General features: G+C 51.0%; 5 protein-coding genes across 5 annotated transcripts; 3 read left to right on the top strand and 2 right to left on the bottom strand.

Annotated features, from left to right (window-relative positions):
- Positions 1-80: 80 nt before the first annotated feature.
- J4E82_007700 (uncharacterized protein) lies at positions 81-1,821 on the bottom strand (the record flags this gene model as incomplete). Its single annotated transcript, XM_051733944.1, has 2 exons — positions 81-1,681; positions 1,731-1,821. The coding sequence occupies 2 exons, from the start codon at positions 1,819-1,821 to the stop codon at positions 81-83; spliced, it is 1,692 nt and encodes a 563-aa protein (XP_051586355.1).
- A 3,053-nt stretch (positions 1,822-4,874) lies between these two features.
- On the top strand, positions 4,875-5,909 carry J4E82_007699 (uncharacterized protein; the record flags this gene model as incomplete). Its single annotated transcript, XM_051733943.1, has 2 exons — positions 4,875-5,327; positions 5,454-5,909. The coding sequence occupies 2 exons, from the start codon at positions 4,875-4,877 to the stop codon at positions 5,907-5,909; spliced, it is 909 nt and encodes a 302-aa protein (XP_051586354.1).
- A 685-nt stretch (positions 5,910-6,594) lies between these two features.
- On the top strand, positions 6,595-7,049 carry J4E82_007698 (uncharacterized protein; the record flags this gene model as incomplete). The annotated part of the gene is made up of 2 exons (XM_051733942.1): positions 6,595-6,600; positions 6,837-7,049. 2 exons carry the CDS (start codon positions 6,595-6,597, stop codon positions 7,047-7,049), a joined length of 219 nt encoding a protein of 72 aa, XP_051586353.1.
- Positions 7,050-10,732: 3,683 nt separating this feature from the next.
- Positions 10,733-11,012, top strand: J4E82_007697 (uncharacterized protein; the record flags this gene model as incomplete). The annotated part of the gene is made up of 2 exons (XM_051733941.1): positions 10,733-10,785; positions 10,841-11,012. 2 exons carry the CDS (start codon positions 10,733-10,735, stop codon positions 11,010-11,012), a joined length of 225 nt encoding a protein of 74 aa, XP_051586352.1.
- A 611-nt stretch (positions 11,013-11,623) lies between these two features.
- J4E82_007696 (uncharacterized protein) lies at positions 11,624-13,197 on the bottom strand (the record flags this gene model as incomplete). Its single annotated transcript, XM_051733940.1, has 4 exons — positions 11,624-12,192; positions 12,239-12,420; positions 12,473-12,721; positions 12,776-13,197. The coding sequence occupies 4 exons, from the start codon at positions 13,195-13,197 to the stop codon at positions 11,624-11,626; spliced, it is 1,422 nt and encodes a 473-aa protein (XP_051586351.1).
- Positions 13,198-15,197: the final 2,000 nt, after the last annotated feature.

The raw sequence follows: 15,197 nt of genomic DNA, 5'->3' as shown, positions 1-15,197 counted from the left end.
TTTTGGTTACAACGATAACTCTTTTCCACCTGATCATTCCATACGATACCTCACGGACTACCGCTTTAGTCTACCTCGCCTTAGTACGGACCGAGCCTAGAGAAGTATAGCCTGACCCCGTGTAACATGCAAGTGCTCTGAGCGACAACCACAGTCTGGAAGGAGTCTTTTGTCTCAGTCGCGAGTGGGGTGGGCGCGGTCGCAGTTATGGTTGCGGTCCTTGTAGCAGTTCCGGTAGCGACCTGGGAGCAAGCTGCGGAGATTTTGCTGGTGGGCCAGGCTGCGATAGAGGCTGGAGTCGCGAGGTCACGTTTTTCGATGGCGCCGCCATTGAGCTCCGCTGCCATAGTGTCGTTGAGCTTTGGCATACCTGCGTCCTCGGGAGAAATGGTTTGAACAGCCACGATGGAGATCTCGTAAGGGTCAACAATGATATCGTGAGACACTTCTGTGCCATTGTCCGCACGTCGAGCATGTCTCCCGGCGAATTTGGCAGCAGTGACAGTCGTGATCCCAGTAGTGTCAGTAGTGTAGGAAGTCGATGTCCTTGTGATTGTGTTCGTCAAAGCGGCTGGCGTCGTAGTAGCGGTTGCGGTCGCAGTTGTGGTCGGCTGCTCATAACTAATGTAGCTGCTGCAGAACTCCTGGCCGCTTGACTTGAGGTATGAGATGTCATTGGGGCATACAGGCACACCGTCATCACTCTCGTCAGTGAAGCCAAAGCTGTACTGGATAGTATAGTGGTCATCGCCGCGGTATTGTCCGTCATTTGTGGCGAAGGAAGCGTCCCACTCCTGGGTGTACATGGAGCAGTATTGACCCTGGGAAACACCGTTTTTGAGCAGAATGTAGGTGTTGAAGTAGCGGCAGAGTTGGGGCTTGCCTTCGGCAGGGGGATGTTCCAGTGCCCACTTGTTGGTTTCCTTGCAAGCAGTCGCACAGAGCTTGGCATCAAATGCATTCTGAACGAACAGCTTGTAGCCCATGTATGATCCCTGCTTGTTGCAGTCGAGGGGTGAGTTGATGGCACTGTTCTTAAGCTCAACTTGCTTGTAACCTTCGGCGGATTGTGTTGTAAGAGACGAGTATCCATTACTTCCAGCAATGGCGACTTCGAACTTCTCTCGCCATTGTCCAGTGTTGGTCGCCGTGTCGGTGTAGACCGGCCCACCCCAGAAAGAGCACTTGATATTGGCGACAGCTTCGGGGTCCTGGCAGTCAGGTCCCGGGTTCGCCGAAGGGTCGCGCTCCACATAAATGTTGAAGCTGAGACATCCAGACTTCGAGTCACACTCGGATGCGCAAAGAGATGGGTCGTAGCTTTCTACCACTTTGTACCCCATGTACCCATAAGCACTGCTGGCACCTTGCAAGTTCGTGAAGGTGTTGAAGTATCCGGAAGGTGTGGAAGCACCCTTAGCAAGAGAGGCAAGCTTAATGTCAGCGCGGAACTTGCTGGCAGACGATAGATCAATCCCGTAAGTGTTGGGGTTGCTGGGCTCTGGGTCACATGCTGCACGTTTCAGATGTCGCTTGACATCTGGAACAGCTGAAGGCTCAGACACAGGCTTGACATCCAGCGGATCGGAAGTGACCTGAGAGACAACATCTGCAATAGCCTCGGTCTCCTTGAATGGAACCACCTGCTCCTTCAAGCCAGGAATGATGTTGATGACTGGGTCTATCTTTCGTCAGCAGTGTTCCATCCATTAGCCAGAAAGGTAACATACCAGGCGTGGCATCGACCCCAGCAAAGTCGATATCCTGAGCTCCTACCACAGCAAACGCTGCAGCGGCAGAAAGAACGTATGAAGAACGCATACTTAAAGAACGTCGGTGCTCGAGCTTAAAGAGTGACTGAGCGAATTAATGAATGATTGAAGAAGCTGAAGCTGCTGCTGGTGATGAGGCTATCTAGTTGGTCTCCGAAGGTATTTATATACTCATGGTGAACCAAGTCATTAGTTCATCAAGACTGTCATGTAGTCAAGTTTACGCTACGAGGTACGGAGTGACCGCAGCTGAAGCATGCAAAAATCATGGCTTTCTTGAGGCGTAGCTGAGTGAATCGTAGAAAATCATGCCATATATCCAAAATGGCTGCACGAAGACCACAACAGGATAGGTCCGTATGTGCCACTTGACTCGTTCAGTCAGTATGTAAAGAAATGTGGTAGACGCACACGCCGAGAAATATACTAAGTCTGTGAGCTAAGAAAGACGTCCGTAGGGTCTCGGTTTAGTTCTGCATCTTCAAGTCCAGAACACGCACGTGTTGTGTCGCGTGCGTTGCAAGTCCGTGGGGGATGCGAGAATGGATACCCATTTTTTCCTCTCGTTGTCCGCGGTCCCCTGGTATTGCTACCAGTAGCGTCAACGATCGATAGCGTCGCCTTGGCATATCGCATCTCAGCCGTTCTCACTACAGCCATCAATATTCTGGGCATCAGGAGCATCATCTCAACCGACAGCAGATATGGACTGGATCTGTGGCGTAAGTGACATATCTATGTCCCAGCATCCGACATCGTTAGCACAACGGCACGATGCACTCACGTATACAGCTAATATCAAGGGTCAAAGTGCAGCGACTGCAGTGCTCGATCATGAAGTCAGCCTAAACTTCTCAAGGAGTAGTACTACGACAAAGGTACCAAAGTAACTCATAGTCCTAGTGCTTGGCATCATCTCCACGTATGCGGTTTGGTTTTCGGTGGCGGCTCGCTAGCGATTCTGGTAATTTACCCCTGCCTCAGGCTCCACAGGTTAGACAAGGATCGAAACTCGACTCCATCTTCACACCTGTCTACCCATGAACTCGTCAACAAACTAAGGGGGATGTTGCACTGCCCTGTTCTCTGCTTCTGACAACGTTGCGATTTTTTGCCGACTCTTGCGAACTTCTTGAAGGTTCTGGCTGTCCTACTGTGCCGGATTCACATTAGTAAGCGGCAGTGTTCTCCCACCCACCAACTCACCCACGCGCGAAGACAATACATCTCAAGATGAGCGGCTGTACAAAAGCAGCAATGATACCTCGCACACTGTCTATGCATCTTCGACGCTGATGCTCGATACTGGGTCTTGTTCACCTTGAAACTGCGACGTGCACTCAGGCTAGGACGCTCCCGGTGCACTCGGCTACCGGCAAATATCAAACGAGGTGTTATCCTTACAGGAACTTACGAAGCTCTCGCATCGGATCGCATCGCATATAAACGGCCTTCTCGAAGTCGTCAGTGATGTCTCCTGTTTTGAAGATCCTCGGGTGAAACGGCGCGCGAGATCTAAAACATCGGCCCGAGCCTGTCGTAAGCTGTTGCAGAGACTCCGAAACCTCTCATCAAATGTAGGGCGGCACTAAGAAATCCATCACGGTCTCGCACCCCCGACCTGCATCGAATGATCGGTGTGGCGTAGATGCGCATGTCTAACTACAAGCTCACAATGTGCCTGAATCGTCACGACCAACAGCAGCGAGGATACGCCTGATAACATGCTTCCGAAGTAGCTTGCAGTGTTGCTTGCTCCTTGGAATGGACTATTGAATACAAAGACACTTTTGGTATGAGATTGCTTGCGGCGATGATTGGCTGATGTCGATTGTGTAGACTTTCTACGTCCATGAAGGCACCGCGCAAGTGCAGAGGCATGTTTCTATCGAATGCGGAGATTTATTGAGATTACGTGCGGTTGAAAGCCAGTAACAATGAGGTTATGCCCACATTAGTCGGTAGCGGCTGTCCCGAGGGCGCTGTACTCCCAGTGAGTATCAGTTTACATTTAGTTGTGGGCGGGTGATCAGCTTGAGCACACAACGCGAGTCCCGTGCACCGGGACCAAACTTTAGCAACACCAATCTTGGCCAGAGCACGTTGCACGACAACTGAACTAAATGACAGAAGTGGAAATGTGTGGACAGCACAGAATCTTTGGAATCAAGCGACTGGGCCCACGCAGAGCGGTAGCGGCGCTTGGAGAAAGACCTCCATATTCCATGCGAGTCGATTTTGAAGGCGCAGTCGTTTCCAGGCTTCATGTGTAGGCCTGCCACGCGTCACTCCGATAGTGGGTTCATGGAATTCTCTTCTACACCACGTTCGTATGCTGATGTTTAGTCGCTCATTGCGGATCCTTCGTCACACCTGCACTTTGCAGCACCCTACATGATGTCCATGCACCCAACACTGCCTACTTGACAGGCATCATTGCGCAACCATCGCTTCAGTATTGATTGACACGTTCTTCTGAAGCCGCCACTAAGGGGCGGCGCACGCGTCTTCGCAGTATCATGGAGCGACCAACGTTTCGAACGACCTGTCAAAACATTGCTGGCTCCAATCTTGGCAACGCTCGAACTTCAATGCACACCCTCCTCGCAGGAATCGCAGTCATTCTTTCCAAACCAACAGTGAGGCTATTGACGCGTAGTGTAATGGATGGTCCTGTCCACAGTAGACGGAACATCTTCGGCTGCTGCTACTGCACATCAAGTCCAGTAGCAATCGGGAAGGTGTATACCATCGAAATTATGTCGACAACCTTCATCACTTTTGAGTTGCTGTGGCGCACCGTCAGGCGACCCCATGGACGTTTCTCCGCCTTAGCTCTATCGTGCCTTGACTTCCCAATCTCGCTATAACGGCACGCCAGTCGGAATGCATACTCCGCTAATGCATCAGCACTTCCTGGTCTGGCGTGATGCATGGATTCTAACTCCAACAACAGGCTCGTGCGGGTTCAAGCAGACAACAGCCACCCCAGGACGACAGAACCATGATCTTCTCAAGCGTGCACAGCTTTCCGGGTCGCACAGGCGAATATGAGAATCAGCAGTGCCCACCCTACTCCTCCCATTTCAGCGATGCGATATAATGGCTTTCGAGAAGCACATTTCAATCAACAAACGAACATCCTCTCTCTCATTTGTGCTCTCACCTCCCATCACCTTGAGGCCTTTTTCTTCAAGCACTCTTGGTAGCAACCCGTACTGGATCATGTTCGACGATAAGGATAAAGACTCTGGTCTACCCTTTCATGAGCCATCAACCGCACCTCCCTCGGAGGACCGAAGGAAGCATCATGTCTTACGTACAGAGGTCACAGCTTTCTTGGGAGAGCTAATCGGCACCTTCATGTTTCTATCCCTGGCTTTCACTGGTACTCAGATCGCGCTCAATGCCGCGGGCACCAACGACTTGACGGCATCTTCGAACCCGATTCCCGATGTTGGGAAGCTTCTCTACATTGCCTTCGCCTTTGGCGTCTCTCTGGCTATCAACGTCGCAATATTCGCCGACATCAGCGGCGGTAAATTCAATCCAGCAGTAAGTTTAGCCGTGCAACTTGTGCTCATATATCCCAGCACTTGGGCAATACTATTTGCGACATCGCCAAGACGTGGCGGTTGTACGAACATGCAGTGTAACATGTACTAATCTGATCATCCATAGGTTACTGCCGCCTTGTGGCTCACACGAAAGATACATTGGCACCGTGCGCTCCAAACCATCATAGCGCAAATGATAGCTGCTATCGCCGCAGCAGGCTTCGTCTCCGGTCTTTTGCCTGGGGCCCTCACTATCGACACAAAGCTCGACGCATCGATTAGCGTGACGAGAGGTTTATTCTTGGAAGCATTTGTCACCGCGCAACTCGTCCTGAGCATTCTCATGTTGGAGGCCGGATCATCGAAACCAATGTACATCGGCTTGTCGCTATTCATCGCCGAGATGTGCAGTGTCTACTTTACGGGTGGTAGCTTGAACCCAGCACGAAGTTTTGGTCCAGCAGTTGTCGTGGGATTTACTAGTTATCACTGGATCTACTGGGTGGGTCCACTGGGAGGAGCAGCCGTGGCGAGCGGAGCTTATGCACTTATCAACTTTGTACGGCGAAATCCTATATAGCAGATTAGGGCAAGACGAAGTAATGCACGAAACAATATTGTTAAACTCTCAATGACACAATAGCTGTGATGCTACTGCAAACGCACGGTTCGCGATACTATGCGCGGGCGACAATTGTAGATACAGCTTGCTTTCTCCGCACTTAGACTTGACTCTGCCTGTCATTGTGTCATCGGATTGGAAGCTTTTGGTATTATGTTACCCTTTTCGTGAGTAAAAGTAAACAGCCGAGGTGAAGACAGAAGTGAAGATAGCTTGGAATCTACCGGTACGTCTTTGTAGCTCGAGATCACATATTCCTTACTTACTACCAAGATTGAAATTCGGCACTAATACCTTCTCACATAAACATAGTCATGCCTTAATGGATACAAATGATGTATTCTGTCACGGTCGGAGGGCCGCGCGCTATAACGGCTCCCTCTCGCTTTCTCTCACTATAGAAGGATACCTCAATGGTCCTTGTGAGAAGGTGCCATCTCACGTATTGTTATTGGTGCTTGCTGTCAGGGGTGCCGAGGCTAAGCCCCGAGCATATAGTACAGCCATAGACAGTCGTTGCTCGGCAGCGATTCGTCTAAGAGTACACACATAGTTATTACCGTTTAAAAGCTAAACGTTAGACTATATCCTGTCGTACCTATTACATCCTAACATTCGAATCGCTGCTGAGCAACGACTGTCTATGGCTGTACTATATGCTCGGGGCTTAGCCTCGGCACCCATGACATAAAAGGTAATCAATTCGCGTTAGTGATCAATTCGCGCACGGGCCCTGTAGCGTGTTGCCTATGTAGAAAAATCCTCCATAGATTCCATCCATCACACATTAACTCCAACAGTGTTAGCATCCCCATTCTCCATCACTACAGTGGTTCTTTCACTTCTCAATTCGACCATCACCTTACTCGTGTACACTTGCTACAGTGCTTTCATAACCCACCAATTCTTATCGATAGCGAACACCACCTTCTCGGCGACCCACATGGCGAGGGCGGTGCCCAAAAGACTGGTACCGGATTCACCGTAGGCGAGGAGAACAAGCAGGATGAGCCTGAGGAGGAGTCCAAGGTGGCATCCAAGGAGGAATCCAAGGAAGAGTCCAAGGACGAATCTAAGGAGGAGCTGTCACATGACTAGCCTTGACAGGCTAGCCATACAAAGGCGCGGCCCCGATCATCTCATGTACCTTAGCACGATAGATAGGAATACACAGGATTCATACCCAAACCATCACAGGAGCCAAAGAACGATGGAGCAAGAAGCCATGTAAGAGCCATCGACAGAGACCCAACGTTTCGAGAGAGGGATAGAACTGATAAGATTACCAGCACCACCGCAAACAAAAGGAATTCTCCGCTCCTTCGTCTACCAGGCGAGCTCCTGAACCGCATATACGAACTCGCATTCTGCGGGGAGAATACTACCAGAAATGCTCTTCTCAAGACGTGCAAGCAGATTGAGTACGAAGCGAAGCCGATCTACTACTCCAACCTTACTGTATCATTCGGTCACCGCTGGAAGGTGCAGCGTATGATCGAAAGGGTTAAGCCGGAAATGCTCAACAAGATTACATCAGCTTGCTCTTCCGCGGATGTGATATTCTTTGATGCGTTCCCGGACGCAACTTCTCTACCGGGATTGAAGTACTGGCACATTTGCCCCGAAAGTACACCTCCGCACTATCGTAAGAACATCGTGGATGCTATCAGAAAGAGGTCGGGTCGCGATGTGGAGGTCACTTTTGGACCGAGTGATTGATCCCTAGTGGGTTTGGCACATACGTCGCCTTCGGAAGCATTAGTATCTCCGCATGTAGGTATGTTTGAAGCGAAGCTGATGGTGAAGTCTTCTCTGGAGGGTTTGGTGAGGTATTACAGCTTGGTATGGCGGAGCAACTACGGGATGGTGAAACATGTACTTAGGTAGCCTCGTGCGCTAGCACAATCTTCTCTTGCCAATACTATCTTCGACTCTTTCGCAATCAATCACTAGTCACCGTCTCAACGAGAAGATTCCCGATCGTTCTAGTGATTCGTCAACTCTACCGCGTCAGATGGATATGGATCTCGATAGCATGTAGGAACTCGAACATGGCATGAGATTCCCCTCATACTCACATATCATAATAGCACCGCCGCGAACCAGCGCGACTCACCTCTCTTGCGCCTTCCAGCTGAGCTCCGAAACAAAATTTATCGCTACGCGTTCGAATCCAATGAAGTATGCCTTACTGCGCACGGCTTCTATCATCGCTACTTCAGAACATTGAGGATTCATCCTATGAGCTTAGCGCAAAGTTGCAAACAGTGCCGCTACGAAGCTCTTCCATACTTTTGGTCAAGCACGACCTTTAATCTGGGTTTTCTTGGTGTCGATGGTTTCGCATGGCATGTACCCCATGATTTGCGCCATCAGATCAAAGTCATCAACGTCCCAGTGGGGCTGTTCCAAGATCTTGTGCGCCGAGAGTCTATTGTTGAACGGCCGTGTGCCAGGCTAGAGACAGTCATTCTACCGAGTTACATGGTTCATCTCTACAGCCGTGACTACATCGAAGAGAAGCTGAAAGTGAGTCTTGGGAAGGACCTTGAGATCATTTACGTCGACTGAGGTCTGAAGCCTGGACGCAAGGATCTCCGGTGCTGGAGATTTTGAAGGTCTGGATGATGCTTAACTACAATTTTCCCAACCATGAAATGGCGAGCATGATGCAATCGTGTTTATATGGCGAAGACGTGGAGGTCACATGCAGCAGCTTGTTTGCGCCGACTGTAGGATACGCGCGTGGGCAACTCGTTGTTTATAAGTCATCGCGGTACCACGGAATAAGAAAGAATGAACCACAGTCTGACCTGGCTGAACGCCTGGGCGGACGCACCTACTATGCTGGTCTAGCAATGTCCCGAGCTTACTTTGCAGGTCTCGCCTCTCATTCGATCGTCGCCCAGAGTAGAAGAAGCAATAACACACCCGATCTTCCAGAAACACATTTTATAATCTCCGAAAACCGCGACCCCTCTCACTCCCTTCCCTTCCCCTCCCCGGCCGAACGTGGAACGACACCAGCGCCGAACGCCGCGAATCTTCGGTGCCCGGCGTCCGAAATGCGACGAATATCGGTCCACCACTACTCAACCTTCCCAGACAGGCAACTTGCATCGAAAGCCATCGAAATCCTTCGGCATAGTGGTGCGACAGGCCCGATAGCCATCGGAGCGCGGATCTTATGACGATGCGATGGAGGGTATCAACTGGCGTGATCGAGGAGAAGAGGCGTAGCGGAGCGGGCGGAATCGGCAGTTTGAAAGTCCGGAAGGCGCTGTGAGTGTGGGACGGACAAGAACGTGTTGGGGCAAGTCAACGCAATAGGGAAATGTATATTAGCGCGGTGAGTGTCGGCATCGCATACTCAGTTCCCAGTCTCTCTAAGTCTGTGTTCCTGTAAGTAAGCGTTGCTGAGCACGATGCCGACTTCCTGGAGGACATCGGTTATCGGACGCTAGTGGGAGACATTAACAGCACCAGGCTCTTCGGCCAACTTTGGGGTTGGCAACCATCTGAATACAGTTTGCATAGAGAGATACAGTAGCTGAGCAAAATGCAGCAATTGCTAGAAATCAGATGTGGAAAAGTGCGACCTGTACATCCTGCACTCGCCTGCGCTTACGTCTTCCTCGTCTAGGTATGTATGCTGGCGTATGGTCACCAAAGACTCTTGGTCTGCCTCTAAACAGCCGCCTTATCACTCTTACTCCCATGAACTACTATACAACTGTCATACTATTGATTCCACACAGCCTTGCTATCGCTATCTTCAGGCCGAAGGCCGTTATAGCTGCTTATTCCGGTCTTCCCTATCCAATGAGGCGTCACTCGACCCGATAAAGTTAGCCTGAGGACCCTGCATGCACGTCCCGCAGACGCAGGGTCCAACCGGTTGTCGGCGAGATGGAAAGTCTGGGGTGTCTTGACATACCTTTTCCTCGCTGGAACGCGAGATACACACACCCGAGGTGTCCAGACAGCGTATGCAATCGTTCATGCGACCTTGTAGTTTCACAGAAAGCCGCCATACATATACTTGACGCACACAGTCTTCAAGCTGAAGATCTCATTCAATCTGACATACGCAGGGCCTCCCTCCACCGCCTTCTCCACGGATAGCCGAACTTCACGCATGGGCCATGGATCTATCCCCCGGCTCGGCTTCCAATCTTGGAAACACGAGGATGTGGTTGGCTGGAAGGGACCGCTTCACGTTATCAGCTAATCCGGGGGATGCTTTCGAGCATATCGGCGTATCTGCAATGAGCCGTCGGCCCAAGCTTTTGTTAGGAGTCAGACTGTAGGCCTCGGGATGAGCATAAAGGGCCGATGCTGTCTTGCAGAAGCACCTCCGGAGTACTTCTATATCCTTAGAGGTGAAGAAGACTTGACTGCGAGATCAAGAAAGCGGATTTGAAGCACGCAGTCGATTGCCGAACAAGCAGGTATATCTCGAATCATTGCCAAGCCTATTTTCTTTTCGAAAAAGGCTACATCTAGGTAAGTAAAGCTAGATGAACAGCAAGCCCTGCATATAGCTTTGTTGGAGCCACGACTACAATCCCGGGTCTAGAACTCCGCACTCCCTTCCGCGGAACTATAGTCCAAGAAGAGATACAACGAAGAGAGATCTACAGGGGAAGAAGAAGCGGTCAGCTAACGTGTATATAGACTGTTGAAATATACAAGGCCTATCTGGACAGTATTATCCATAGCAGCACAGCACAACAGCCATCGCACGGAATCCCGCGAATAAACCAGAATAAAATATCAACATGTGCTCCTACACCTACTCATGGTACTACTGCAACCACGACTACTACATCTGGTACTTCCCTCCCTTCCACAACTCCCTGCCAACCCTTTGACTGACAAACCTCCAGGGCCAACAGCATAGAAGTCTGCTCTTCCCGCCTCCTTTCGGGATATTCCTACGACGCCTGGTCCATCGACATGTGTTCCAAGATGAAGATTGAATGCGGTGGCTTCTCAAACTACTATTGCACGGACTGCTCGGAAGACGTTGCTTTGGAGTTTGAGTTGGATGAGCTGTAGAGCGAGTAGTGGTGGATGATGGACATGGACGGGCCGGTCAGGTTAGGTACGCTTCATTCTTCCCCCTCCCCAAGCGAGATGCAGAAGAGCGGGTTATGGGGGTGAGCGTGCGGCCTGCGGAGGCGGGGAGACGTGTCCGGCCGATTGCTTGTAGGATGGAGGACCAGAAGTACACGAGGTACTGACTTGCCATGCAGGTGCATTCACACGTCGTGTTCTCCTTGCGCATAGCGTCGTTCCGGCACGCGTATGCCGTCGGAGTTATTGGTCGGACTTTGCTCACCGCCTCATCGATGCATGCATGCACACTCAGTCTCATGCATAACCATCCCACGCGGTACTTTCCTTTCACGTTTTCAAGTCTGCATTAAACGCGCTATACCTCTTTCTTGTTTGAGTCAAGCGTTATCGGCGCATGCAGGCGCGCGTACCGGCTTTAGAGCTGCATTTGCGATGGAATGCTTTTGGGAGGCGTTTGAGATGCTCGGAAATCTTGATCGATATGTTTATACTATGGGTATGAGTTCAATTACAGTATACACTGTCAATTGTATGATGTTCAATCAGGTGTCGACGTCTAATACTGTTCTCCAGCATGTGTGACCCAAGTCTTACTCCGTCAAACTGTCCTCCGCCGTCTTCGGGCTAACCCCATATCCTTCTTCCAGCGTACGCTTGACCTGCTCAGCTCGCCTTCTCGCATCAATGTACATCATGAATTCCTGATATGTTCTGGGCATAACCCTAATGTTCTTTGGCACGGTAAACGTGTAATTGAACTGGCCAGTAGGCTTGGAGTGGCCATGCTCAACATCGCGGACCTTGGAATCGATTCTAATCTGCACACGTGTGTACCCGGCTTGTTCGTCGACTTTCTCGTCGGGTGCGCCAATTAGGGGTGGGTCTGTATATACGACCGTGGCGGTCAGATATAGTATGCTGCCTACAGGCACAGGGTTCTGGAACGTAGAGGGATCGAGGGAGACGAAGGTTGGACGGGCGTGTGCGAAAGCGGCGGCGGCAGTGAAGGCAAGCTCGAAGGTTTGCTTGAGAAGGAAACCGCCGAAGATCATGAAGTGGTGTCGATTGCGGTATTGTGGCTGCATGATTGTAGCAGTCTGGAGACGCGTGGCGTCCATGAAGACTACGTTATCTGGTTTGCGAAGCTCGTCGTAGGGATCTAGAGATGTTAGCTGTGCGATGAAAACAGGTGGACTGGACCCGACCATGGTACTGCAGCTGCTTCTGCCAGAAGGCGTGTATGAGGTCGCTTTCGAGATCGTTGGGCGTATGTTTGAGCAGGGAAGTATCGCGGCGCTCCTTGCGCACCTTGGAGTTGCGTTCGCCCAAAGCATACAGGCGTTTCTCTTCAGCCGTCTCGACGATCAAGGGGTTGACATTTACCGGCCTAGAAACCTGTCAGCTGTGATTCGACGCGTGCCTGCAAGAATTAGCTTTACTTCTTGGTGCCTGGATCTAGGGAGACCATGGTGAACGTGCAATTGATCAGTACATCCTCGTCTTTGGCCTGTTGGCCCTTCTGAGGTGCTTTGGCAACCTGCATAGTAATCTCTAAACTGCTTCTGCCAGTCGCGTAGGTAACGCGTCCGGACAACTCTAGGTCACATATCTCCGTCAGTGGTGAGTGAATGGTAATGCGATCGCAACTAGCCGTGACTGTGGTCACATCGTCTCCGGTATGCTTGTACCTGTCGGAGCATTTAGAGCAGGGCAGCTATGTCGCGTAGCTGTTGAACGCTTACGCAATGATGCCTGAGAGTGCATCAAGGTCCATGAAAATGGTTCCGAGCCGTATATGGCCCGAGGAGTTGAGGTATGTGTCGAGTATCCATGGGTCTTGAGCCAATGGAAGCACAACTGAGTGGTAGCTTTCATCCATACGCTTCGGTGTCAATTTTCGGTCTTTGGGAACTTCAGGCTTCCCCGAAGGCTCCTTGTGTTGTTTCCCCTCGGCTTGCTGCTGGCGCAAAGCTTCTACCCAGGGTGTACGCACGCGCATGGCAGTGAGCTCGCGGAAGACGCCATCGGTGCGTCGCGAAGGGCTGGTGTGGAGAGTTCTGCGCGCCGATGAACACGCAAGCACTCCGGACGACCGGTTTGTGACATGCTTAAGCGATCCAACTTGACCGACACGCTTCAGCGCGTTGCTGGCGATGTTCCTCATGCTGGAGCCGACGGTGGAGGTTGCGTAGAGCTGTAGCTGCGAGGAAGCAACCTCCAGGGTGCTTGCCGAACGCATGTCTTGGCGTCAACCGCGACATCTCACCATCCCGGCCTCAGCTTCTCCACCAACTTCTGCAATTATCGTGTCGTCTTTCTTGCCATCTCCAGAAATGCTGACACAGCTGAAGAGTAATGTCGAAATCGATTGAGCTCGGGCGCGCAGTACTCAGCTCGCCTGCCACTAATCACGAGCTGTGGCTCACAACATTGATCACCGTCTCATCAACAGAGGACGCAACTTACCTACAGCAACTTACTTCACCCCAGTGCCTCGATGTGTTGATGTCCGGAAATACTTGGGTCAAACGCGGACAACATATGCACATTGAAATAAGATTCAACTTACGCGAGGACTCATTACCTGACAAGCAACTGCAAGACCTCGCGGATGCTGTCCTTCATGCACCAGTAGGTGCGATGCTCTCTAGATGGCCATCATTGACAAAGTATAGGTTTGGGATCAGCTGATGTTGAAGCCAACCCAACGAACAGATACCGCTGTGGATCCAGGGACGATACGCTTGGATGTCAACCACGCATCCGTCATGGGGATGCAGGGAAGGAAGGAGCGTCACAGACTCTTCTTAGATGTACCGGCAGCAGATGTTCGACCGCCCGAGGGTATTGCAGAGATTTCACTCCACACGGTACGCCTCTGCATGGACATCCTCGAGACAAGCCCGCGCCGGAGGTCCACAACGAAGCGATCGAATTCACCTCGAAGCGAGCGAAGAGCATCAACTTTAGACGAAGAAGACTCTGATACGCTTTTGCATGGGATGGCTTCCGAGGACTTACTGCATGATATTGACACCGACCGCAGCCAAACCGCTGCGAGGGCAGTTGCATGTCGGAAAAGAAAACGATTAGCTACAGAGACCGTGATGTCGACTCAATCACACTCACCCGACAAGGCCAAAACATTGAAGCGATCCCGCAAACGCCAGCTCGTTGATTCCTTCATGGAGCGCAAGACACGTCCAGATTTCACATCATCGGACCGGATAAATGTCGCGAGTATGGTTGATGGGGCAATGCGTATGTCGATTTGTGGCACACTGAACAGGACAACAGTCGGATGGAAGGCTAAAGCAAGCACTTTCTGTCTAGGCTTAGCAGACGTAGCTCCTGCGATATGGAGAACCGGGTATTTGGCCGTAAGAAGATCTCGTTACTGATGCTTCTTGCATGGCTGACCCTAAGTAGGCTATGTCTCAGCGAGCTTGCCTGATCCCTACTATTGTTCGTTCCCTTGCTCGAATCGATAGCGTAAACTCCACATCCATCTCACTTAGGGATAAGATGAAAAGACTGAGTCCGATGGCGCAAGAAACCTCGTCAAGTCTCCTAAGCGACAAATGGCCAATCGTTGGATATGACGCTCCTGAGAACAACTTAGCCATCGCGGGGCGTTTATGGGTGATATCCCATAGAAGCCTTCTGGACAAACCCGTGGTTTCAATTCAGGCATGTATTAATTCTTCTCATCCAGACCATCCGGTTTCGGATGATATGTTGGCAGAAGAGGAGCCACTCTGGCACTATTCCCGGCGCACTACACCAGTCCAGGATAATCGTCCGCGTGAATTGTCCAACGATGTATTATCACCGGCCGGATATGCTCAAATGAACCAACAGCACGGGAGATCTATCGGCAGTCCCCATCTGGATATCGATGTTCGAGAAAGCGAGGATGACCTACTCCTTGACTCATATCCTCAGAATACCATGGCAAATACATCCTGCTCCGCGGATAGGCACTTTCAGACGCCTGATAATTTGGATGACGATCTCCTTTTAACACTTCATGTCCCCAACCAGCAGTCGGTCATCGCAGAATCTTACCACTGCCTCAGTACATTGCAGACTGCAGGCCTTTCTTTGGAAAATTCTTCAATCGCAAATCCTGAAAACCTAAACCAGCTGCTATTTGAGAATGAC

The sequence above is a fragment of the Alternaria postmessia genome (genome assembly GCF_024291825.1).
Source record: "Alternaria postmessia strain BMP 2775 chromosome Unknown scaffold_54, whole genome shotgun sequence".
NCBI classification, from domain to species: domain Eukaryota; kingdom Fungi; phylum Ascomycota; class Dothideomycetes; order Pleosporales; family Pleosporaceae; genus Alternaria; species Alternaria postmessia.
The sequence above is the reverse complement of the archived record's forward strand: the minus strand, read 5'-3'. Positions and strand labels throughout refer to the sequence as shown.